This window comes from Anoplophora glabripennis, unplaced genomic scaffold (genome assembly GCF_000390285.2).
Source record: "Anoplophora glabripennis isolate ALB-LARVAE unplaced genomic scaffold, Agla_2.0 scaffold80, whole genome shotgun sequence".
Classification (NCBI taxonomy): domain Eukaryota; kingdom Metazoa; phylum Arthropoda; class Insecta; order Coleoptera; family Cerambycidae; genus Anoplophora; species Anoplophora glabripennis.
Genome location: NW_019416401.1, coordinates 148,511 through 173,046, shown reverse-complemented (window position 1 = coordinate 173,046; position 24,536 = coordinate 148,511). Strand labels below are relative to the sequence as shown.

At 34.3% G+C, this 24,536-nt stretch overlaps 1 protein-coding gene across 3 annotated transcripts in view; it reads left to right on the top strand.

Moving 5' to 3' along the window:
* The window catches only part of LOC108913802 (zinc finger protein chinmo), a 190,958-nt gene extending 167,243 nt beyond the window's left edge, over positions 1-23,715 (top strand). For all 3 annotated transcript variants that reach the window (XM_023454436.1, XM_023454433.1, XM_023454435.1), the window contains exons 2-6: positions 4,908-5,057; positions 12,651-12,964; positions 15,248-15,665; positions 16,310-16,543; positions 18,140-23,715. In XM_023454436.1, the coding sequence (XP_023310204.1) occupies positions 4,937-5,057; positions 12,651-12,964; positions 15,248-15,665; positions 16,310-16,543; positions 18,140-18,405 (1,353 nt within the window). In that variant the 5' untranslated portion in view covers positions 4,908-4,936 and the 3' untranslated portion in view covers positions 18,406-23,715. The remainder of the gene's footprint in view (positions 1-4,907; positions 5,058-12,650; positions 12,965-15,247; positions 15,666-16,309; positions 16,544-18,139) is intronic.
* The last annotated feature ends 821 nt before the right edge of the window (positions 23,716-24,536 follow it).

Genomic DNA, 24,536 nt, shown 5'->3' with positions numbered 1-24,536 from the left:
TATAAAAATATGTTCAAAAAGCATAGGTACAGGGCGTCCAAAAGATTTGAAAATTTGAAGTTTTCCCTAAGCAAAATGCCCACTGAATAATTTTTATTAATAATGCTAACCCTGGAGCAACGAATTTATCTTGTGAAATGTTATGGAATCAGTACTGTTTCATATCGATATGCAATACAAATTTTTAATGAAAATTATTCGAACGTAACTGTAACTCGTAGAGTAGTTCGCAAGTTAATTATAAAATTCGATACCACTGGTGATGTTCAGAATATTAAAAAGATAAAAAAATACAATGATAACAATGCTACTGCTACTGTTGTAGTTATGGAGGCTGTACAAGACAATCCAAAAATGTCACTCAGGAAAAGGTCAGGAAACATTGATATTAGCACATCTCATATTCGAAGAATTTTAACATACAACAAAATCTATCCATTCAAACCAGTGTTTAATCATAAGTTATGCTTTATGGAGATGACGGTCATCGTTTGAACTTTTGTTTAACAATGGGCCAGAATCTGACTGAAAACAGATTCTTTCATCGCAATATTTTATTTACTGACGAATCAACATTCACAAGTAATGACGTGGTTTCCTCTCAAAATTGTAGATACTGGGCTAATAGACAGGGCGGATCTGTTTTGAGGTGGATGTGAGGGGGGGCAAGCAATTTTTTTCTGGATTACCTTCAGTACAACTCGCACAATAAAAGTGTAGATCCCTAACTCTGGACGAGGTCCGGAATATTTTCAAAATTACAAAAATGTTTTTTACATATATCTTGGAATTTAAGCATTTTGGAAGAATATTGAAGAGGAAGAAAAGTTTTAGAATTGAATTTTGCACAATATACTGTAAGTTAAAACTGTTTAAATTTATTAAAGATGTTGCAAAATAATTGATCAAAAAAGACAAAATAATCAAGTTTTAAAAATATTTTAATTGCTCCGAGTGTATTCTAATTTTGGTAAAAAAAACTTTAGAGTATAATAAAATAACACACCAAATTTCATTAAAATCGGTTCTGTAGTTTTCGCAAAATAACTTTTTTTTTGTAGAGAATCGAAATACGAATAAAACGAGAGGTCGATCGATCCTTACCGATGTTGAAAAATTTATGAAAAAAGGCAAAATAATCAAGTTTTTGGATAATTTTTTAAAAATATTTTAATTGCTCCGAGGCATTCTAATTTTGGTAAAAAAATTCATTTGGAAATTAATTTTTTTGTTAAATACAGACAAAATTAAGAACAAATAGTACTTTACAACTATAATTTTTGAAAAAAACTAAATTGCAAATTGATAAATGTAATCTAATTTTTTAAAAATAAAAAAAAGACTGTTAACTTTAAAAATTTACTGTGGCCGTCCTAACCTAATCAACCAATTTTAATTTTTCAAAAAACATTTGATTTATTGAGTGGTCTTTTCTATGTAAAAAAAATTTCAAGTATCTAGATACTTTATTTGAGGCTGTGCAACATTTTGAAAATTCGAAAAAAAAAAATTCAAAATGTTGCAATGAGACCCCGACTTGTCCCCATTAGATTATTTCTTATGGGAATACCTAAAGCAAAAAATTTATTCAACGATAACATTGATTTACTTAAAGAAAACTTATTTTTTACAATTTCTGTCTGCTTTAATACTGGTAGTTACAAATCGTATCTTATTTGCAAAACTGACTAAACCCCGTATTTACGNACTGAAAACAGATTCTTTCATCGCAATATTTTATTTACTGACGAATCAACATTCACAAGTAATGACGTGGTTTCCTCTCAAAATTGTAGATACTGGGCTAATAGACAAGGCGGATCTGTTTTGAGGTGGATGTGAGGGGGGGCAAGCAATTTTTTTCTGGATTACCTTCAGTACAACTCACACAATAAAAGTGTAGATCCCTAAATCTGGACGAGGTCCGGAACATTCTCAAAATTGCAAAAATGTTTAAAAAATTTTAAAAAATACCTATTTTTATCTGAGTTTTTTACTTATATCTTGGAATCTAAGCGTTTTGGAAGAATATTCAAGAGAAAAAATAGTTTTAGAATTGAATTTTGCACATTATACTGCAAGTTAAATATGTTTAAATTTATTACCGATGTTGAAAAACAGCAATAATTGATGAAAAAAAGGCAAATAATCAAGTCTTTTGAATAATTTTTTTTAAATATTTTAATTGCTCCGAGGTCATTCTAATTTTGGTAAAAAAACTTTACAGTATAATAAAACAATACACCAAATTTCATTACCATCGGTTCTAGTTTTCCCAATATAACTTTTTGAAAAAAATTTTGAAAAAAAAATACGATATTCGAATTCCTTGACTCGCGAAACATCGGATTAAAAAAAAGGTCGAAATTGGTCCATTAGAGATAATGCAATTTTTTTCACGCGTGCGAGCAACAGCTTTTCTGCTGATTTAACTGTGTTGACGATAACTTATGGATATGAAAAAATTTTTTGCAGCTTAGAACTCGGAAAAACAAAACCACTGGATCAAAGATTATTGTTAAATTGTTTATAAATTAACGGTAAATGCCGATAAACTTTGACCGATTTATATTTCGATAACCAATAAACGGAATTTAGCTTTTTTTTAAAGGAGTATCTTTTTGAGTACTTTAAAATTATAATTTTTGAAAAAAACTAAATTACAAATTGATAAATGTAATCTAATTGTTTAATCATTCAATTTTTCAAAAACCATTTGAAAGATTGAGCGGTCTTTTCTATGTGAAAAAATTTTCAAGTATCTAGATGCTTTATTTGAGGCTGTACAACATTTTGAAAATTCGAAAAAAATTTTTCAAAATTTAACTTACAGTAGGTATATTGTGCAATATTCAATTCTAAAACTTTTTTTCCTCTTCAATATTCTTCCATAATGCATAGGTTCCAAGATATAAGTAAAAAACTCGGATAAAATAGGAATTTTTTAAAATTTTTTAAAAAGTTTTGCAATTTTGAAAATGTTCCGGACCTCACCCAGGCCTAGGGATCTACACTTATATTATGTGAGTTGTACTGAAGGTATTCCAGCAAAAATTAGCTTGCCCCCTCTTACATTCCAGAAGTGGGATATTTCGACAGATACGCCCTGGTCTACAAAGATAATCCAAATTGTCGATTGATAACTAATAGTCAAATATTTAAAAAATTAAATGTCTGGTGTGGCATAATGTAATATAAAATAATTGCTCCTTACTTTTTGGAAGAAAATCTTAATCAAAATTCGTATTGGAAAATTTTCAATAACTTTGTTTTGGCAGAACTATAAGCAAAAATTTAGAGTTCAGAAGAAAACTAATATTTCAACAAGACAGATGCCCTGCACATTCCACACTTCTAGTGAGAAACTGGCTTGACGTTCACTTCCCGAGCAAGTGGATCGGACGCTATGAACTAATACTTTGGCCTGCACGGGCACCCGACTTGTCCCCATTAGATTAATTCTTATGGGGATACCTAAAGCAAGAAATGTATTCAAACGATTTTAACGATAACATTGATTTACTTAAGCAAAACTTATTTTTTACAATTTCTGTCTGCTTTAATACTCGTAGTTACAAATCGCACATTGTTTGCAAAACTGACTAAACCCCGTATTTACGCATTTCTTGAGTTTTGGAACAACTTTGTTAAATACAGTTTTTAACAAAAACAAAAATTAAAGGNACCTTGTTTGCAAAACTGACTAAACCCCGTATTTACGCATTTCTTGAGTTTTGGAACAACTTTGTTAAATACAGTTTTTAACAAAACAAAAATTAAAGGCACTTTGCTTAAGGAAAACTTCACATTTTGAAATTTTTTGAACCCCCTGTATTACACATTTGATTATTGCCCACGGCTTCCCAAGATAAGCAAAACTTTTTATCAAGAATAACTTATTCTCGAAAAATCAACAATAAAAAAGTATATTTCTGTTAAAGAAGTTAGTGCAAACATGTCATTTTTCATATAAGGGCGAATTTTAATGATAGTCGTTATCAGAAAACACAAACGCAAGTTATGGAGTAAATCGACAAAATTCTTCTATATCGGGCCATGAAACAATTAAAGCTGCGTATTAATCATATGAAATAAACTAAAATATTCGAAAAATTTCTTATCGACGTAACCACATCGATTTGTTAATAATAATCTCGGTTACGATAAAATTTCCAGAAAGTTCTATTATCTTACACGTGAATTTTTTATTATCGAACTGAGTTTTCCATAACTACGTTTTAGTCCTGAAGGAAACAGGAAAAAAAAATGTAAAACCACAATCTACAATTTTATAAAATTTAGGAACATGTTTGGAATTTATTCGAATTAACCCTAAACGCTAGAGTTAATAATAAAACATGTATTTTTAAAAAGCTTCCTAGGATCCTACAATTAACAGAAATCAAAATATGAATGAGTTGACGCTATTTTTTCATCCGCCTCGCCAGGTGATTAAAGTACGAATTTACATAACTGGTTTGATACCATAATATACACGTTTTTTTTTTCACACATTTTTCTACATCCCACCGAACAACGTAAATGGTGAGATTCCTACAAATACACGACTTGTACGAAACGCGCATAACTCTTTCACGAAAGCAGGTGAAAAAGATAACTCCATGTTCTTTGTCTCTTTTGAATACTATTTTATCTTTCTCTTGAGCCGGAAGCCCCACAAACGCCGCACAAGCGACAGATTCTTTGCAGAGCACTGCAAGGATGCAGATGAACAAAAGTGATATTTGCGCCGTTCTCCATTCACCCAGCCTTGCTGGTTGGGCAAGATTAGCACCGGCGGACAGGGCCGGGTCCGGCCCAGATGACGGATAATATTTTAGCCATTTGCGATATAAAATATGTAGTATCTTCATTTTTAGATGGATAATACGTCGTTTTTGTTGCAGCTCATAATTTTGTCCATTCCGGTGTTGAGATGGACTCTCAGCAACAACAATTCTGTCTAAAATGGAACAGTTTCGGATCGAACCTTGCTACCTCATTCAGCAACCTCTTCAAATCGGAAAGCCTAGCGGACGTGACACTATTCTGTGATGGTAAGTACCCACTTAGAAACAACAGCAGTTTCACACGATCAAAGAAATTGATAGTTTTTCACATTGAATTAATTGTATGCGTAATACATTTGTCGTTAATTTATTAATGACAATAGTTATACAGGCTGTTACAAATTCGCTTCTCACTACAGGGATCTCGGAAACGGTAAGAGGTACGAAGTAGCTTAAATGGTGGCAAAGTTGCGTAATCAGGGGCCAACATTATGCCCCTAAGAAATCAAGGCTAACATGATTAGTTTTCTAAATATTTAAAAAAAAACTCTATTGAATGGCATAATCAATTTTTATATGTAACGTTTCGTCTCTCCAGGACCATCATCAACTTCATTTTTTTAAACACGACCCTGGAAATTGTATTACATTTTTTGTAAGCCTGCATGACCCCCAATACTGTACTGCCTCAGCCCTAACCCGATTCAGACGTTTTGTCTCGAAAAATTGATCAGTGTATTCGTTCCAAATAAATCTAAAATTTTTATTTAATTTATTTGTTTATTGAATGATCGTACACTGTAAATGTCGTTAGACCCTGTGAAATCCATCTAGTTATTCAAACTATTACACCACGCATTAAAATAAAACATTACTAGAGTTTTATTCCCGTGTCCATAGTTATTTCTAGGCTTCTCGAGTGCTCAAAATTCAAACAAATTCCGATCTATTTTTTTCAGGATATTCATACAAATACATCTGACATGCTCTTTCACAGTTGCAGTTACAGATATAATAAATTCCGATAATATTATGCTGATCTTCATTTTTAACCTTTCCCAAAACGAAAATGTTTTTGAACATTTACTGAAATTTTATAAAGAATAATATTCAGTTGCCGTTTTGGTTGTTCATATGCATTCTTAAGAATTAATTTGTCATAATAAAATTAAAATTGTAACGATGTTTTAATTTTGACGCAACAACTTATTGAGTTATGTATGACCAAGTGATGGTAATAGTTAATAGGTAATAATAAATGTTCTATTTGTAGCGCGTGGTGGTAATAGTTTAAATAACTAGATGGATTTCACAGGGTCTAACGACACGTACAGTGTACGATAATTCAATAAACAAAGAAATCTAAATAAAAAATTCAAATAAATTTGGAACGAATACACTGAAAATGAATTTTTCGAGACAAAACGTCTGAATCTGGTTAGGGCTGAGGCAGTACAGTATTGGGGGTCATTAAGGCTTGCAAAAAATGTAATAAAATTTCCAGGGTCGTATTTAAAAAAATGAAGTTGATGATGGTCTTGGAGAAACGAAACGTTACATATAAAAATTGATTATGCCATTGAATAGAGGGCAAAAAGTGTTCTTCGTTTTTCAATATCTCCTCAAACAAGGCTGAAATTAAATAAAAACGGATTTCCAAAATTTCGCTTTTTCTCAAATATTTCGAAAACTAATCAAGTTAGCCTTGATTTTTAGAGGCATATTATTGGTCCCCTGATTACGCAACTTTGCCCCCATTTAAGCTACTTCGTAGCTCTTACCGTTTCCGAGAAGCGAATTTGAAACAGCCTGTATTTGTGTAAAGAAATTGTAAAAACTGGCTCTAGTCTTTCTACAATTTTTTGTATTAGCGCTTCCTTACATTTTGATTTAAATACGTATATACTGCTAAAAGGACATTTATAAAAAAAGATAAAAATCATTAAATATTTAAACTCATAAAAAAAATTGGCCTATTGGCCTACACTTGTAATTTCTTTAATAAAGTCAACTTCATGAATTTCTTTGATTGTGCAAAACCGTTTTAAGATTTAGATACAATTTCGCTCCATGAGGCCAAATTTGTGAAAAGGCTAAATACCTTTGCAGACTAATCTAATTTGGTGACAAAACTTATTACAAACAAATATTTTTGGTTGCCTGTAATAGAAATTATAAGTAACATTTATTAATGTCAATACAGAGTAACTGTTAAACAAATGCCATATCAGGGAACATGTGAAATAAATTCCGTATTAAAAAACCGATTAACAAGATATTAAATACTGAAGGCATCACGGGTGTTATAGGATAATAATGTCCTCGTTAATTACCATATAAACAGTCAAGGAGAAATATATACATATAATAATAATGTTTGCTTGTAAATCTGTAGCAAAAGTAATATAAAAAATACATAATTCGCCACGAAGCAAACTTCTGGCATATTGGAAATGAACGTAGTTATCATGGTTAAAATAGAACTCCTTATCAGTGGGATATAAATGAATATTTATGTTACAAATACTGTGGCATGTTTTCAGAAAAGTGACTGCAGAGTTTTTGAACCATTTGACGATATCTAATAAAAAAAAGGATTTAGATTTGTCACTTTGGCCGAAAATTAGGAATCGCCTTGTATTTCGAAAACCTACCCACTTTGAAAACATCGACAGAATTTGACAAAAATAGCCAAAATGTAAAGTTCACCATTGATACCCCCGTAATAGTGGAATGCCCGAGCCATTTATATTCGATGCAGACAGATCCGACCTATACAACGACACCAAAATCACTCCGATCGAACAACCACTGCGCTCAGCGGTCGCCACCGAACATTTGTTCATTATCGTTAGTCGTCCTATTATCTCATTTCTAGACACGAAAAACTTCTATTTATAAATCTTTTTACCGATGCTTTAATTTTTTTATATTTGTGTGTGATTTCAATCATCTACAAATTTTATATAGGGTGTCAAGAAACGGATGAGGTACACTTCAAGGGTAGCTTTCTTGGCTGTAAATCAAGTTACTTTAATACAATGTTGCTTCTTTAAAAAGTAAAAAAGAAAAAAAAGAAGAGTCGTGTTTGGTACCCGAAAAAACAAATTTCATTGAAGTATCTTACTTATAATGTCGAAGTTATTTAAAAAAAAATTGCAAAAATATTTGTTTAAGACTTTTTTACTTTTGAAAGCAGCAAAATGTGCTGAGCTTTCATGATTTTGAAATATTTGAGAAGTTCTCGGTGAAAAAATGTGCCTGTTGATAATCTTCACAGTGGTATGCAAAATTAAATTTATGATTGTGTATTTAGGATTGCTGGATTGCCAACATTCAGCCAAACACAACAAAACAAATCAACAAAAAAAAAATATTTCGTAATTGGATGATGTTAGAGATAGAACACAGAACCAACTGCCAAACCATAGAAAATGAGTTATAACTCAAATTTGTTTAGCCCAGGTTCCCTTTTTTTTGTTTACTTAATATCTCTGCTCGCGCCACATAAGTATCTGCATTATTTTCAAATTTGGCATTTGATTCCCTGTTCTATCACTATATCCAATTGTCGTTGTAGTATTTTGTTCTTTTTGTACGTTTGCTTTTTTCTAAAATCGAATTCTGTGCAATCACTTCAATCTCCATATCTAGATATCGCGAAATGCGATGTTGTCGATTCGACTTTGTTGTCACTGTCAGATCAAAAACAGATCTTTTCAAGCCAAAGTGACATTGACTTCCATACTTTTCATTCGTATTATCTTTTAAAGCAATTTCTCTTTCTTCCCCGAACACAGACGACTTTCTTCAGGATGTGCATCCCAACAAGACATTTCCCGAACCACCACGCATTCCAACGACCGCTTCTACTTTCTATTTCTGCGCGGGGATTATAAATAAATCGCGCGGGCCACGGAAGTTCGCTTCGCAAATAAATCACACGGATCGCGTAGGCGAAGTATAGCGCCTAGTTTATTAATTGTTCCGCAGAAGGATGTCGCGAATGTTGTTCGAATACGGAACGTTCATTAATTTCGCCGGCTCCCGCCCAATCTCCGGGGTCAACCGGGAAAAATTAATGAATAGCTACGAGTAGTACAGCGCCGTCCCCTTTAAATGAGGCTTTTCGATCGGTTTCTGTTCATAAAATTCAATAAAAGATAAATATATACAGAATGTACCATTATTTCGTATACATGAATCTACCACAAACTTACCTCTATCGTAAGTTGTTTCGCTTAGCCGCTAGGGGCACCAAAGGTGACAAAGAAAAAGTTTCTAACAAAATAACTGAAACGCCGCGACGTAATATGTCATCTGTCAAAGTAAACGACGTTGCCAAACTTATATTTTTAAAGCAAATATACAAAAATTGTACGAATATAAGGAATAACATATAAATGTGAATCGTAAACAGTAAAGGTGAATGTCTTGACGTCATTTAATTCCTGTTAAATGTCATACATTTTCATAATACGATATTTTCGACCCGTAAGGTTATTAGTTGTTACTGTTTTCCCAACTCGGTGATATTTAAAAACCTCAACTATTGCAGCAGAATTAATTTTATTGGGTATATTGGTCGCCATTAGATCAGGGACATATTAGCTTTGACCCCTTACCCATTTAAAATTATTTATTTGTGCCTTATGCCTGTACAAGGTCGTCTAAATAAAATATAGCACACTCGGATATAGGAATTAAGAAATGTTTTGTGATATACATATGAAATTTACTGGAAAATAAACTGTGAATACTTTTTATATAGTAAGAAGAAAGGGGAAATTGGGCGTTGGAAAAAAATGGTTCTTTCCCAGAAAAATTTGGAAAAAATGAAAACACTTTTCTGTAAATTGATTTTTTTTGTTTTTTGTATGAAAATATTAATTTTAACAATATTATCGCACAGTGGGAAATATTGGAAAAAATTCAAGCCACGCGTCAAAACTAATCAAATAGTACTGATTTTTTTTTATTCTTTCCGAAATTACCTGTACTATAAAGTTCCGGTGAGGTAATTGGAATATATGCCTAAAATTTTTTCAAAATGGCCAAGTAATCTCTAGCCTCAAACTCGATCATTCGAAGTTTGATATATTCGGTATCTAAAAATGAAAAAAAAAAAAGGAAAATTATGTACTAAAGGCTGCCAAACAAAAAAAAAATCATAAACATTAAACATATTCCTAAATCATGATTCTAGTCCCAAAACATAACCTCAAATTTATAAATCTTAACCTAAAACGAACATATTCAATTTTTTCTAAACGTGTGAGTATAAATCCATAAAAATGGTACTTTTTAGCGTGCAACCAATATTTGAATATTTCAATATTTACTATACATATATTTAAAAAATAATCTTTAGATCTTATTTAAAAAAATCATCACACCATTTAGTCCAATTAAATCGCAATTTTGGTCAACTTGTCTGAATATTTGATATAAATTAGTTTGGGGTATACAGGGTGTTTCAGGATTAAGTCGACAAACTTTAAGGAGATATTCCTCATAATAAAATAAGAAAAAAATCAAGTATAAATTTTTTCCAGACGCTTCATTTTCGAAATATAATAGGGCGTTAGATTTAAAAAAAAATCGAATTTTTTAAATAACTTCTAAATGAAGAAGGGTATTTAAGCCAAATTTGGCATGAACAAAATTATTTAAAAAATTCGAATTTTTTTTAAAATCTTTAATGCCCTATATTCCGGAAATGAAGCCTCTGGAAAAAAAATTATACTTGATTTTGATCTTACTTTTTTATGAGGAATATCTCCTTAAAGTTTATCGACTTAATCGTGAAACACCCTGTATAATAACAATAAGTTACAGTAATTTTCATGGGTGCATTGCCAAGGGTGAAAAAAGATAAAATAAAGGGGTTTTCAAGATGACTCAAATGGGGGAAAAGCTAGAAAAAAAAGTTCCTTATAAAAGTTGTGGAGCATAAAATTCTACATAAAAATGGTCCATTGACTTTTTTTTGTACTAATAAAATTAACAGTTAGGGTGGCTAGAAGTTAAGGGGTGATTTCAGAAATTTAAAAAATCAAACAAACAGAAAAATGAATGAATTTTATAATTTTATTTTCAATATAGAAACAAATTGTTTTAGTGTTAAATCATAAACATTAACGATTAATAAAAAATGAAATTGTTATAACTTTTTTATTAAAAACTAAAAAATGTATCTATTTCTTTGAGAAGATATCATATTTTTTAGAGAAAATTGAAGCAAAAAAATAAAATTCATTAATTTTTCAGCTTGTTATGATTTTTAAATTTCTTAAATCATCCCTTAAGCTCTAGTCTCCCTAACCCTGTTAATTTTAATAGTACAAGAAAAAGTCAATAGACCATTTCAATGTAGAATTTTATGCTTTACTTTATAAGAAACTTTTTTCTAGCTTTTACCCCTTTTGAAATCTTGAAAAATCCTTTATCTTTTTTCACCCCTGGCCGGGGGTTAAAAAAAATTACTGTCGGGTATTGTTAGACCTTAAACTAACTTCAGGCAGGTTGACCAATATTGCGATTTGAAGGTCCATTTAATTGGACTTATTTTTGCTTTCAACAGAAGCTGATAAACATAAAAAAAAACATAAAACACACTACAGAAATGAGACAACCCCCAAATCCAAAAGCCAAAGGCTTGTGCGGAAGGGGGCTACACTTGAAAAAACGCGGACAAACACCTATTATTCATCGACATTGCCAGTGCCGACACCGGGGATCGAACCCGGACCAGAGTAGGAAGCCTAGCCGAGAAATGCTTGCCACCGCACTCTCGACCGACTGCGCTACCGTGGCGATCTTTGATGAAAAGATATAATTTTTTTTCTTAGCTCGGTTTTTCGGTTTGCTTTTAAGAAGAAATTTGGTTAAAAATCGAGTTAAAAATACGTTGTTTTTTTAGTTATAGAGAAGAACTAGTAAGAACTAATATTTGTTTCTAGAAAAAAACACTATATTTACCTTGTGGTTGTGGTTTATTCCAGCAAAATATATCTAAAGAGTTATTTGAATAAGTAATTTTCAAGTGTTTTTATTTTAAGATTCTTCAATTGTTCCATACTTTCCAAAATATAGTTGTTTTTATAGTTAAGTGACTATCTGGAAACTTACGAAGTTCCTCACGGTTCCGATCTAGAGCCACCATTGTTTTTTGCCTTCACTAATGTTTTTAGAATAATTAACGAAACACATATATACAATATTTTACATCAAAAACACTGTACGACGTCATCCTAGAGAATATTTTATGGTTCAGAGTTCCATTTTCTGTTCTTACGTAGACATACATTTAATTCATAAATGTGCACTTTACGGCGACCTCCCCAAATTCGCTTTTCACGAACCTGTCCGTCAAGCCAATTCTCAATCGAGATTTCGAAACGGCTCGAAAATAGCGCGCCGCTCCAAGGCAACGTCGCGCGACTTTACGAAAGTAAATATTGCCCAACCTGTTTATCTATTTCGAGCAGCCTGCGATTACCGACAAACTGCATAACGCCGAAACCGTGTCACTGGGTCAAGTGCATACAACTGTAAACAAGCTCCGATCTTCCGTTGCAGCCGGAGAGAGAGAGAGACGGAAAGCACGCTTCCTCTTGGCGTGATAGCGGACGGGTACGGCCATTCGCCCACTTATTTTTCCGGCAGAGTCTCGAAAACGGTTATTTGTAATGTTCGAGTAAGACTCACCGAATTCCCCGGCCGCCGAGACACGTAGTGGGCATGACAAATTTCACAGACTGGCCGACTAGCTCCTTTAACGCCACTGCCACCCCCAGGGTTCCTTAACGGAACCGTTACATCGAACCTAATTAGTTAAAAAACGTTGTTTTTTTGCAGGGGTGACTTTCAAGGCACACAAACTGATCCTGGCGGCGTGCAGCAAACACCTGGCCGACCTGTTCGAGACGGCGCCGCTGCACCAGAACCTGCTGGTTATCCTGGACGGCACGTCGGCCTCCAACATGTCCGCCCTGCTGGAGTTCATGTACAAGGGGGAGGTGCACGTGTCCCAGGACTCCCTGTCCAGCTTCCTCAAGGCGGCCGAATGTCTGCAGGTCAAGGGGCTCAGCATCGAGCACGAGAAGCTGGCCGTGGCGCAGAGCGTCACCCCCATGGACACCAGCCTGGAGTCGTCCAGGAAGCATCTCAAGGTGGGTGTGCGTGAATGCGTTGAAAAAGATCTCGGCCTTCATTCAACGGCGGGGTGTTTAAAACGATGTCGTCGCTGATGACGAACACTCATGTGCGACAAATAATAAGCGTCGATATGTTAATTATTCAGAAGAGGCAAAAAAGTTTTCTTTCCGTTATTATTATACGTACAGAACAGCACCAGAACCTTCAAATTTTAAGTACAATTAATGTTAAAAAATCATGTCATCAGAACTGTAGATTATTTTGCTATTTAAGTATTTATTAGCAAAGTTCAAGATAATAGGTGATGGAAAATGTCTAAGGAGTTTAGTAATATCTTATTAATTATAAAAACTTGTACATATTGTTGTCAACTTTCTCAAATTATTTAGATAACATTGAGATTATAAAAACAGATCATAAAAATACTATCGTTCAGAGATAAATATATCTATCAGACAGCATCAAAACAAAGTATACACATAATCATAAGCATTTACTATTTTTAATATATTCAGGAAACAATGCTAGTATTGCGCTCTCTGTAGATTTTAAGTCAGTCGAATTAGCCACTTTCTCCTCGTCTCGAGTCGAATTTACCCGCGCCGCAGTTTCGAAAATAGTGTTTTTATACTCGTATCAAGTAAATACGATTGCCTTCGAATTTTTTTTTATTGTGTCTCAAAACAACAGGTGCAGATACCGTAGATGCGAGAGATAAATTGTATTTATACGGCGCCCAAAGGAAATCTACATATTAATCGTGTTTTTTAAACAGGAAAATTATTTTCGATGCGTATTTCGTGGTCATAAAAATGCCCGTGTTATGTAAGGTGAGGATCACAATAATAATGAAATATTCAGCACTTCCTTTAATAAAAAAATTACTTGACCGCTCCTGGTTCAGGGTCAGCCGTACATTATAATTCTATAGGACCTGCCAAACGGGTACTAATGCCTTTATAGTTACCACCTAGTCCGGCAAAATATTCTCGCCTTTATCTAAATCCGCTTCGACACTAGGCGTATTGCTACATAACACATATTCACGTTTGGGAACATATGGCACATATTTTGAAGCTTCTGCAGTTTATGAATAAAGTGCGATGAACGTAACGAGACAATCTACGGCTTCGAAACATTTATAAAAGACAATCATAATATATAGATCAATTAAGAAAAATATCCAGTACGACAGCTGTAAGAGACCATTCATTTTATACATTTAATTTTCAATACCGATAAGAAATTCCCTAAGAAATTTTAAAATCTCGTAAACCAGCAGAACATAGAAGAATCTACTCCTTTTCAATATGGCTGACTTGCTCAAGGTCACAGTTCTTTATCAACCGAAAAAACTATTTGTATAAAAAAATATGTAAATATTGCGATTTTAACATCTGCCAAATATTTTTTCACGTATTTGAAAAAGTTTAATCTAATTTAGAGACGTAGTGACAACCAGTAGCGTTCCTGTTACAGATATTCTTTATTCCATAATTCAGCATATAATTCCGAAGAAGTTATATGGTTGTCAAAATCGTCAAATATATATTTTACGTGTATTCATAAATTTAAAACTAAACATATGCGTGTATTATTTAACATAATGTGTATTAATGTAACATTTTCGTTCATATTCATCGTGGAAATTTAAAAATCAAAGTAATATATCGAATACACTTTTCTGGGATAAAAAAAAAACAAAAGGAAATATATGAGCTCTTTACCGAATACGATGATCGAACTGGCCCAGTTTGGCAAAACTGAAAAATTTACTCGTTTTTATAATATCATAGACTTGTTCAAGGTTAAAGTACTTTATCGCCATATAACATAATTATATTTATAAAAAGTGTATTTTCCTTACTGATTTGTATTATCAGTCCACCCAATTGTTGATATTGCCCAGTTTTATTTTGAAATGTGAACTGCGAGCGCTGAGTTGGTAGAAAAGAAGGGCTATATTGAAAGATCCGCTTGTTAAAGAGATGGAAGGTGGCTATAGGCTCTAGTAAAAAGCTTGGAGGCTTGCGCAAATTAGTTGCCAGCGACTATAATGCGAATTCGGCGGGCGCGAAAAATAGTGAACATTTAAAAATCGTATATTTAGATCTCTCTTAGTAGGGAGGCGTGGCCTGGGCAAGCGTGAATCCTTACCTTGACTTATTTATTAGCTTAGCTTATAAAACCAACCTTTCTACAGAATACTAGGTTGCTCTCTACCAATAGACACAAAGCAGTGCCCTGTTCCAGCAGGCAATTGAGTAGCAATTCCATCTCACCCGCATTACTTCCAGGTATTGAAAGAAGAACTAGACAACAACGGCTCCAACAGCCACCACCAGTCCAGCCCGTCCCCCAGCTACTCGCCGACGGTGTCGTCGCCCTACATGCACCCCCACCACTACAGATACGACCAGCGTATGCAGAACGCGGGCGGCAACTTCGAGAAGCGGCCGCTGCGCAGCCCCAACGAGATCCTGCAGGAGTCGGTGAGGGCGTCGGTGTTGAGGGACGGCAGCAAGGCCGTCGGACGGCCCGGGTCGCCGGGGGCACTATCGCTCGGCTACAGGCCCTCCTCCTCCTCCAACTTGCCAGGCCAGCCAGAGGCCGACGCGCCGTCCGAGAACAGGTTCGATCCCGACCAGGCCACGGCACTCATCTGCCCAGAGAGCAACACCTCCGACAGGTGCCAGGACCCAGGATGTCCAGAAGGTGAGTGGCGAGTTCAGAATATAACTTGTTGGATGTTACAAACTCTAACAGCCGATAGAGCTCGTCAAAATAGTAAAAAAGGTCCAGGATACACGTCCAATTTTTTAATCCAAAAGACATTCTAACAAACTCATAATGTTCAATGAGTTTTTGTAACTATGTTGTAAAATATCTATGGTGTGAACCTGATAGAACATAATTCATAGTTTAGAACATAGATGGAGCATTATTGAATCCAAACGGCATTCTCAGAAATTCGCAATGTCCGTTACCTGTTGAGAATGCTGTTTTCTCAATATCTTTAAGATACATTTCCATTTATTGCTATCCACCGGCTAAATTTAATGTTGTAAAATATTGATCCCGTCCTAATTTGTCCAAAATACAATTTTTCCATCTAGATTTCTGTAATCAACCACAATTCTGAATTCTCTTTTTCCGCTGTTGTCTATTACTAATAAAAGAAAATAATCCAATCAATATTTTCGAAGGGAGTAACACCCTTAATACGAATCATCGGACATGGAAAGTTTTTTTACTGTTTTGGGGAGTTCTACCTGGTGTTAAACTTTGTAAGACCTGTCCAGGAATATTCCGCGTGAACCTTATTTGTGTTCGTAGTAATAACTTGCGCCTTCTTGCAGATTTGCGAATGAAGATGGAGCCGGGAATGCAACAGGACGAGCCGCCGAGCAGTACCGCAGGCGGTGGTAGTGGCGGCGGCAACATGCTCAACAGCGGCGGAGGGAAGGCGGCGAACGGGGCCATCGGGCCGCAAACAAACTACAACCATGACAGGGACAAGGACCTCCTGCCCCTGTGGAGCACGGTCGCAGGGAAGCTGTCCCACAAGACCGGAACTGTCAACACGCCCGATGGTGAGTAAACGAAACGTTCTCTTTAATTTATTGGTTTGTTGCACTCCGTGATTTAAAAATACTGTGTCTTACGAGTAATATTAATTCACGTATACTCCAGTGTCAAAATAGTAAGCAGTGATAATTCTCAACACCATGATTTTCCCTTTTCTCCTTGTAAATATTGACAATTTTTCTATTATTCGATCATGGTAAGGCGCACTATCCATGGCAATCACTATACCAAATTCAAATGAGGCAAAATATATGCAAACTATTTTGTGGTACTCTTTCTGTTTTTTGCGACTTGAATAGTATTATCCGAAAAATCGGCATTCACTTCAGATAATCCCTTCCCAGAAAGTCCTATAAATTAAAAAAAAAATGCTTCTCATCTGCTGAAGATATTTAAATCTTCCCAACTTTTGAAACCATATGACCGTCATTTCATGTTTTATCAAAATAATAAATTTCTTCAATGCATGACTATCATTTTTTCTAAATACTCTTAATCTAATTTTTAGTAAGTAATGAAAAATTCATTTAATTTTGTCTCATCTCCGTTTTCTGCATTTGCAATTTGAATGTTGAGAAAGGATAAGGTTTCGAGAAATCAATCATCTCTCCTTTTGCCTGTAACTATTAGTGCTGGCAACTGAAATCGGTTTTTTGGATAGTCGGTTAACCGGTTTCGAATAATTCGAACTTTTATGAAATCCGAAAACCGGTTATTCGGTTATTCGATTCTTCAAATATCCGAAAACCGGTTATTCGGTTATTCGACGAAAACCGGTTATTCGGTTATTCGAATCTTCAAATATCCGATTATTCGATGATCTACTTCCCTTTTTTTTAGACATCGATTTGTTCGATTGCAATTGACCGACTTCCAGATTTTTGTAAAGAGTTTTGTATTTTTTTTTAGACAATTTCTCCGGGTCTGCCTTTGTAAAGCACCGATTTTCAGGTATCCGGTTTTGGCGATTCAAGTAATGGGTTATTCGAATAACCGGTTTTAGCAACTATTCGACTAACCGGTTTTATCTGAAATCGGTTTTTACGGAACCCGGTTAACCGGTTTCACTTTTGTCCGGTTTTTGCCAGCACTAGTAACTATAGATCATCTCAGACCGAACGAATTATTGGAACACTATGCGACACGAATTGCACATTACATTTCATAACATTCTAGAGAACACACAAAATTATTTCACCATATTAGAAGTGGTAGAAATTATGGTTTGACTTGAGGGTTCCTTTGGCTGTACAGCAAAATGAAACTCTCTCTCAACGGCAAATAAAAGGTATTTTTTATTTAAAACAAAAGTGCAGTGAAAAGAAATGTTGTCGGGACGAGTGTTGGAGACTCGTCGTGGTGTGGAGTCCCTCGCAGGTATAAGTATCTGGTCCTTGGCGCCAATGTGCCGTGGTCTTTTTCCTGTGTGTGTCCGGCGTTGCAGATTTTCGTCTGTTTCTTGTCGCTTGCAACTGTTAGTCCGGTCCGGCGTCAGAGATTTATTTATTATTTCTTCCGGCACTGGAGTATATGCCCTTTAATACTTTGAACAATCATTTGATACTTTGCTCTTTTTTGTATAATACCGTTCTATATTTCAGGAAAGAAATTGAAGTGCCCTTTTTGTGAGAGATTGTACGGCTACGAGACCAACCTGAGAGCCCACATAAGACAGCGGCACCAGGGCATCAGGGTGCCCTGTCCGTTCTGCTCCCGCACCTTCACCCGCAACAACACCGTGCGGAGACACATAGCGCGGGAGCACAAGGCCGAGCTGAGCCTCAAGGCGTTCCAGCAGAACCAGCAGCAGCAGCAACAACAACAGCAGCAGCAGCAGCAACAGCAGGCGTTGAACCACAACCCGTAAGCAGCAAGTAGAACGACGTTCGGTGCGCTTTTCGGGATGGCCCGCCGCCCGAGATCTGATGTAAATATAATATATTCTCAAGGGCAGGTCCCGGCCGTCTCGGAAATTCATGACTACTGTCTGTGTTGTTACCCTTAAAATATGGTACGTGTCATTTTTTATACTTTAGTTAAAGACTAACCTTTAAGGAGACGGAAAAAGTTTCGACAAACCAAGCTGGACTTGTTTTGTTCCCATTCTTCTTCGGCCGAGAGAGTAACATTGAAATTTGTGTTCAGCTTGTTATTTTTTTTAGTTTCTAGTTTTTAGGGAACTGTTGCCGTTTATAATTCATTTTCATTTTGTTATTTCGGTTATAGGAGATATTTTTTTTGTTTGTACTTATTATATTTTTTAAAGATGGTTATTTTTCCCATTAGGTTTAAGTAAGGAGTAACTTTAAATGGCCCAAGAGGGGCCGCGAACTACCTCAATTGTAACTACTCTGCCTCAGGATTTTTTTATCAAGTTAGTATCCGCTAGTCATTAGTGCAACACAAAACAATAATCTAGTTTTAAGTTTCGTATTAAACTCAGGTAATATACACGCAAATCCAAGAATATATTTTTTCATTGCGTTGAAGATGTTACTCACATTTTTCGTCTATATCTCTAAGCTTTAAGATATCTGAACAGCTCAGTAGCGGGTCAGACCCGCGATAACGTGTTTATTTTCGAATGATAGTGCGTGCGAAATTCTGCTGCTCGGTTTTTAAATAGGAAATGAATTTTGTTTTGTTCACGAATCAAGTTTTTAGTTTACTTTTCCCAATAAAAGTGCAAAAAATGGTAACTTCAGTCACTTATACAATAATTTCTATAATCCAGTTTCCACATATTTAAACTATAGAGATTTTCAGTCTCCTCTGTAGAAAATACACCATGACATATGAAGACAACAGGAGAAAAATGTGTTGTCCACAATATATCCCTTGGCACTGCCATCTAGTAGACAAACCCATATATTTTATTATAAAAACAACTTCATTGTAGAATGGCACCACTTCAATTGTTCTTGTAACGATATAAGACATCTGTGGGGTAAACCTTCCATGGTTTGGAACAACGGAGGGGCATTTTTCAATCCGAAAGGCATTCTTAGAAATTCATAATGTTCATTATCTCTTGAGAATGCTGTTTTCTCAATAGTTTCGGGATACACATACATCTATTTAATGTTATCCACTGGCTAAATCTAATGCAAAATATTGATCCCATGCTAATTTGTCCAAGAGGTTACATATGTTGGGTAGGAAATATATCTGGTATCAGTTTTCATGCGATTTTCTGTAATCTGCACAGAATTTATTTGCTTGTTAACTTTGTAACTTTGTAATTCATGGTTTGGAACAATGGAGGGGCACTTTTCAATCCAAAAGGCATTCTTATAAATTCATAATGTTCATTATCTCTTGAGAATACTGTTTTCTCAATAGTTTCAGGATTCACATCTATTTAATGTTATCCACTGGCTAAAACTAATACAAAATATTGATCCCATCTTAATTTGTCCAAAAGGTTACATATTATGTTGGGTAGGAAATATATCTGGCATCATTTTTCATGAGATTTTCTGTAATCTTCACTGAATTTATTTGCTTTTTAACTTTGTAACTTTGTAATTCATGGTTTGGAACAATGGAGGGGCACTTTTCAATCCAAAAGGCATTCTTAGAAATTCATAATGTTCATTATCTCTTGAGAATACTGTTTTCTCAATAGTTTCAGGATTCACATCTATTTAATGTTATCCACTGGCTAAAACTAATACAAAATATTGATCCCATATATCTTATCAATCAACGAAAAATTAATTTTCTAAACTAGTATTTTGTGACAAACCTCCCTTTTCCCCTGTGGTCTTCATATCATGCAATATTTCCATTTCCATAGCATTTAATTTTAATATTGCTTCAGGCAACTATTACTAACATATTTGTTTCTAATAAATTGCTTTAGGCTTTCCCCGATTTGTAAATATATTCATTGTGATAATACGCCATGAGCGAAACTCGCAAAATTCCTCCATTTTTAGCATTTTCATTGGGACGGTCGTTTTTGGGAATCGTCATGCACTATTATTTTTGCTAGCTCAAATAATGTTAAAGTTTCATTTATATTTAAGCAGTTGGAGATATCAATCCATGCTAAATGAACCCTGATTGTGTCGATTGATATATTTTTTAAAAGTATATATTTAAGCCTATTATATAGTTTAAAAAACGGATGTTTCATTGACCGATTGCCATATAATATAAATCGTACGTATAAACCAAATAGATATTAATTTATAAGCAAGTACTAGTCATAACAGGTTACAGTAGCGCAAAAAAATACACAGGAACAGTCTACCTCATTTACAGTATTCCCCCCCTTCATAGAAACGGAAAGCTAAAAGGTCTCGACATGCAGGTTTCACTCTTTTTTTTTAGTCCGAACTACCTCTATATTACATGACAAACTTCACGATTATTTATTTTTTTATAGTTAAGAGTATATACAGTGTATGATAGTTTCATTGTTATACATTTATAAATATATAGCAAAGCATATAGTACAAATGTTAATATAAATAACTGCATAACGCAATATATTTTACGGACTGCCAGTTCCGCTTGTCTCAGGTCAGGTGTTAGTGGAAATATATCTCGAGGGCCGTCCGATTTTTTTCATAAAAAAGTCGGACGGCCGAAATATCTGATAGGGACGATTATGAAAAATTACAACCTAATGTCATTGCGGAAAGTCAGGGAAAAATATGTCATTCGGACAACAATTCGGCACAAACTTGGGGATTCACAGGAGAATTATTACGTCATGGGATGAAGTTAGGTTGGATTCTTTATAATGTCTTTGATAATTTGTTTTCTGAAAGTGTGAGAATTCAAAACGAGCGAGGCGATCCAGAAGCCTAGACCATTCATTTTATATTTCCATCGGTTTTTGTGGTGTCAAATCAGAATTTAGTTTTATTAAAAATCTTTATAATCGGGATTAATTTTTTCGCAGTCAAGGCTCCTGGGTGTTTCCTCGTTGAAATAAGGTTTAGTTTTAAGTGGATGAATGTTTGTGAATAGTCGACCGAACAATACATCAAAGATTCTTTTTGTAATTATATTTATTTGTATGGGTGATACGCTTTCTTGTATTGTCCGGTCGACGGGTACGCCTGCGAGAACGTACATTTGCTATAAATCATTTTTGAAACGGGTAATTTTTATTGATCATCATAGATTTAATCTATTCTGAGGCATCAGGGTTCGATGTTTACAACCTTAGGTTATAAAAGTTTATTTTTTAATGCTTCTAAGTTTAAGTTTAATTGAGTGTAAATATTTTATTAATTCGAGAGAAAAATCAATTCTATTAATTTGTTATAATCACAAGATGTGCGATAATTACTTGACATGTTGGACGTTGGAGAGGATTTTGACATGGTTAACATTTTTTTTTTGGTGATGGCACTGCGAAACATATGTAAATTAGGTTTGGGATAGTGAAAAATTGCGATATGATCGTTTAGGATGAAAATTTGACATAGATAGGGACGTCATAAAATACATACTTTTTTATTCTGCATAGTTTTTGACAATTTCATTGAGAACTTGTGGTTTTTGACAATTTTATTCAAATAGTGATTAATAACAGGTGTCTATATATATGCATATATGCAGTTCTGCAAGAGCATTACTATTAAAGAAAATGACCTGGCTTTAAGGTTTATGGATCCTAGCACTGTTGGAAAAGCTTAATTTTTATTAAATTACGTCTCTTCTAATAGAAACTGCCCCAGAAAACGACTAAATTTACCAGTTTTGTCTCTAAAAATAGCGTAAATCAATTTTAGGTTCGATCAACAAAGCTTCTTTTCTCTACTCTTCAGCGAATTATAAAATTAACAACAAGACGGATCATTTCTATTCAAAATTTCTAGGTCCAAGGCACTAGGATTCGTATTACGAGTAAAATAGAGTAGTGGCAATGCAATGTTAATGTTGTGTGAAACATGGAATATAATGTAACGTTTTTGTCACATATAGCTGCAATAATCTCAGGAACTGTTCAGGACGTTTAAAAGATTCATTATTTATTAACTGTAATAGTTAGGATTACATTCATGAAGAAAAATATTTACTATAAGATGTGTTCGTGGATGTATGATTGTTATATGTAAAAAAAAATCACATAAGTCTGCCAGCAAAACGGAAGGTAAACGGGTAGGCATAGGATCACCCGAAGCGGATTTGGACGTGGAACGTTACGAAAGGTTGTACATCCGTACAAATAATTTTTGGCAATAAATACAGTAAGCTCGGTCGTGCGTAAAACGTGCAGCAAGTGCGCCGTTTATTTCTGGCTTGCTGGCGAGATGCTTGTAAATAGTGGCACTCGAATAATGTTTATGAAACATTGGATTTAATTGTTGCCTGTTACCTATTTATATGATCACTAATTGTTGGGAAAAATTTCAGTACAAATACAAAATCTACCTCAAGCGTAAATTTGACGTGTGAGCAGACCGCTTCACCCTTAAGAGAAAAAAATTAGTACAAAAAGTATGTATTTAAATAGTTTTTGTATTATTTATACGGACCTTACCTAGATGTTGACATAAACTCAGGAACTTTCAAGTACAAACGACTACACAGTTTTAAAACATGTATTAGTATCAGGGAATCTCGTAACAAAATATATGTCTATTCATACACATATTTATATCGGAAAAATTAACACTCTGGGTAAGATATACACGCACGTCAGCGTAAACCTAAACACGTCACTGTTCGACTCTTTACGTTTGCCCTGACGGTGGGAGCACGATCAAAAATATGCAACGTCTCGTCAACTGCACTTATAAAAAATATATTTACAATTCTATACTACGAAAAATTACAAATTATACATCACGGCGTACACGCCGGTGAATGTACTCGATAGATTTCCGATACGACGTGCATATTTTTGATTTGGCACCATTCATAATACTATTAGTGGTACATATTGTGTGACACTCTCTGTGTAACATTTTGCAAAATTAAGTGTTCCTAGACTTTTAACGTTACATTGTCACACTGTTAAAATATAATTAATTGTAAAGAAAAACCACGATGTAATGTAATGTTGTACAGCCCACCACCAGTTTTTCACTCCCCTGTTAGGAGTATAAATACCAACAACTTATTGTAAATATAAGTAATTTAAATGCAAGTAATTACTATGTATTCATGTTTCTGTTTTACTTATTAATTTTAATAAACAATTTGTCGTTTACTGGCTGTTATTTATTTACAATTGTTGCGTGCAATTGTACTCGATTTGTTGCACCTCATAAAAGAACAGTTTAAAGATAAAGTTTGGCTTCTTCACAGTAAGTATTTTTATATTAGAAGTAGAGGTAATTATTCACTATAGCACAAAATGCCCAAATCATATAACAAAGATGTAATGAAAATGAAAATTGCTAATTAAATCTATTATTATACTTGAAATATAAGGAGTTAGGAACATATAACCTATATTAAAAACTAAAAATCAATTCCCCAAGCAAAACGTGATTGTGACTTACCATAACACCATAACACATAAGTGAGCACAATACATAGTCAATTAATAATTTAAAATGTTTATAAATATCACTGGCATAATTACACAAACAACAATAAACGAGTAGGAAGTTTTAACTTGATAATTATTTAGCGCCATTTCCATTTCTAACACGTTTGTGTGCGACATCTACAGGAACAGAACATAACTAGGTTGCTCTTTCTCTTTCCTTCTTTGTGTGGCAGCGCCATCTATATTGCACTAGCAGTATCAATTGCGAGTAAATAAAGAAATCTTTTTCGGTATGCTCTCTGTAACTAAAGTTAGGTGGTAGATAGGCCTGGGTATGAATTTAAAAATTTCACAACAAATTGCCTTAAAAAAGCATTTAGTAATTAGCGATATATCAATACATATATGTAATTTAACATGAAAAATTATATTTCATATACCTAACATCTTAACAAAAATCCGTTTGCGTCTGCAAAAAACTGACTACTAATTTATGATAAACGGTTAAACTTTAAACAGTGCAAACTGTAATGCAT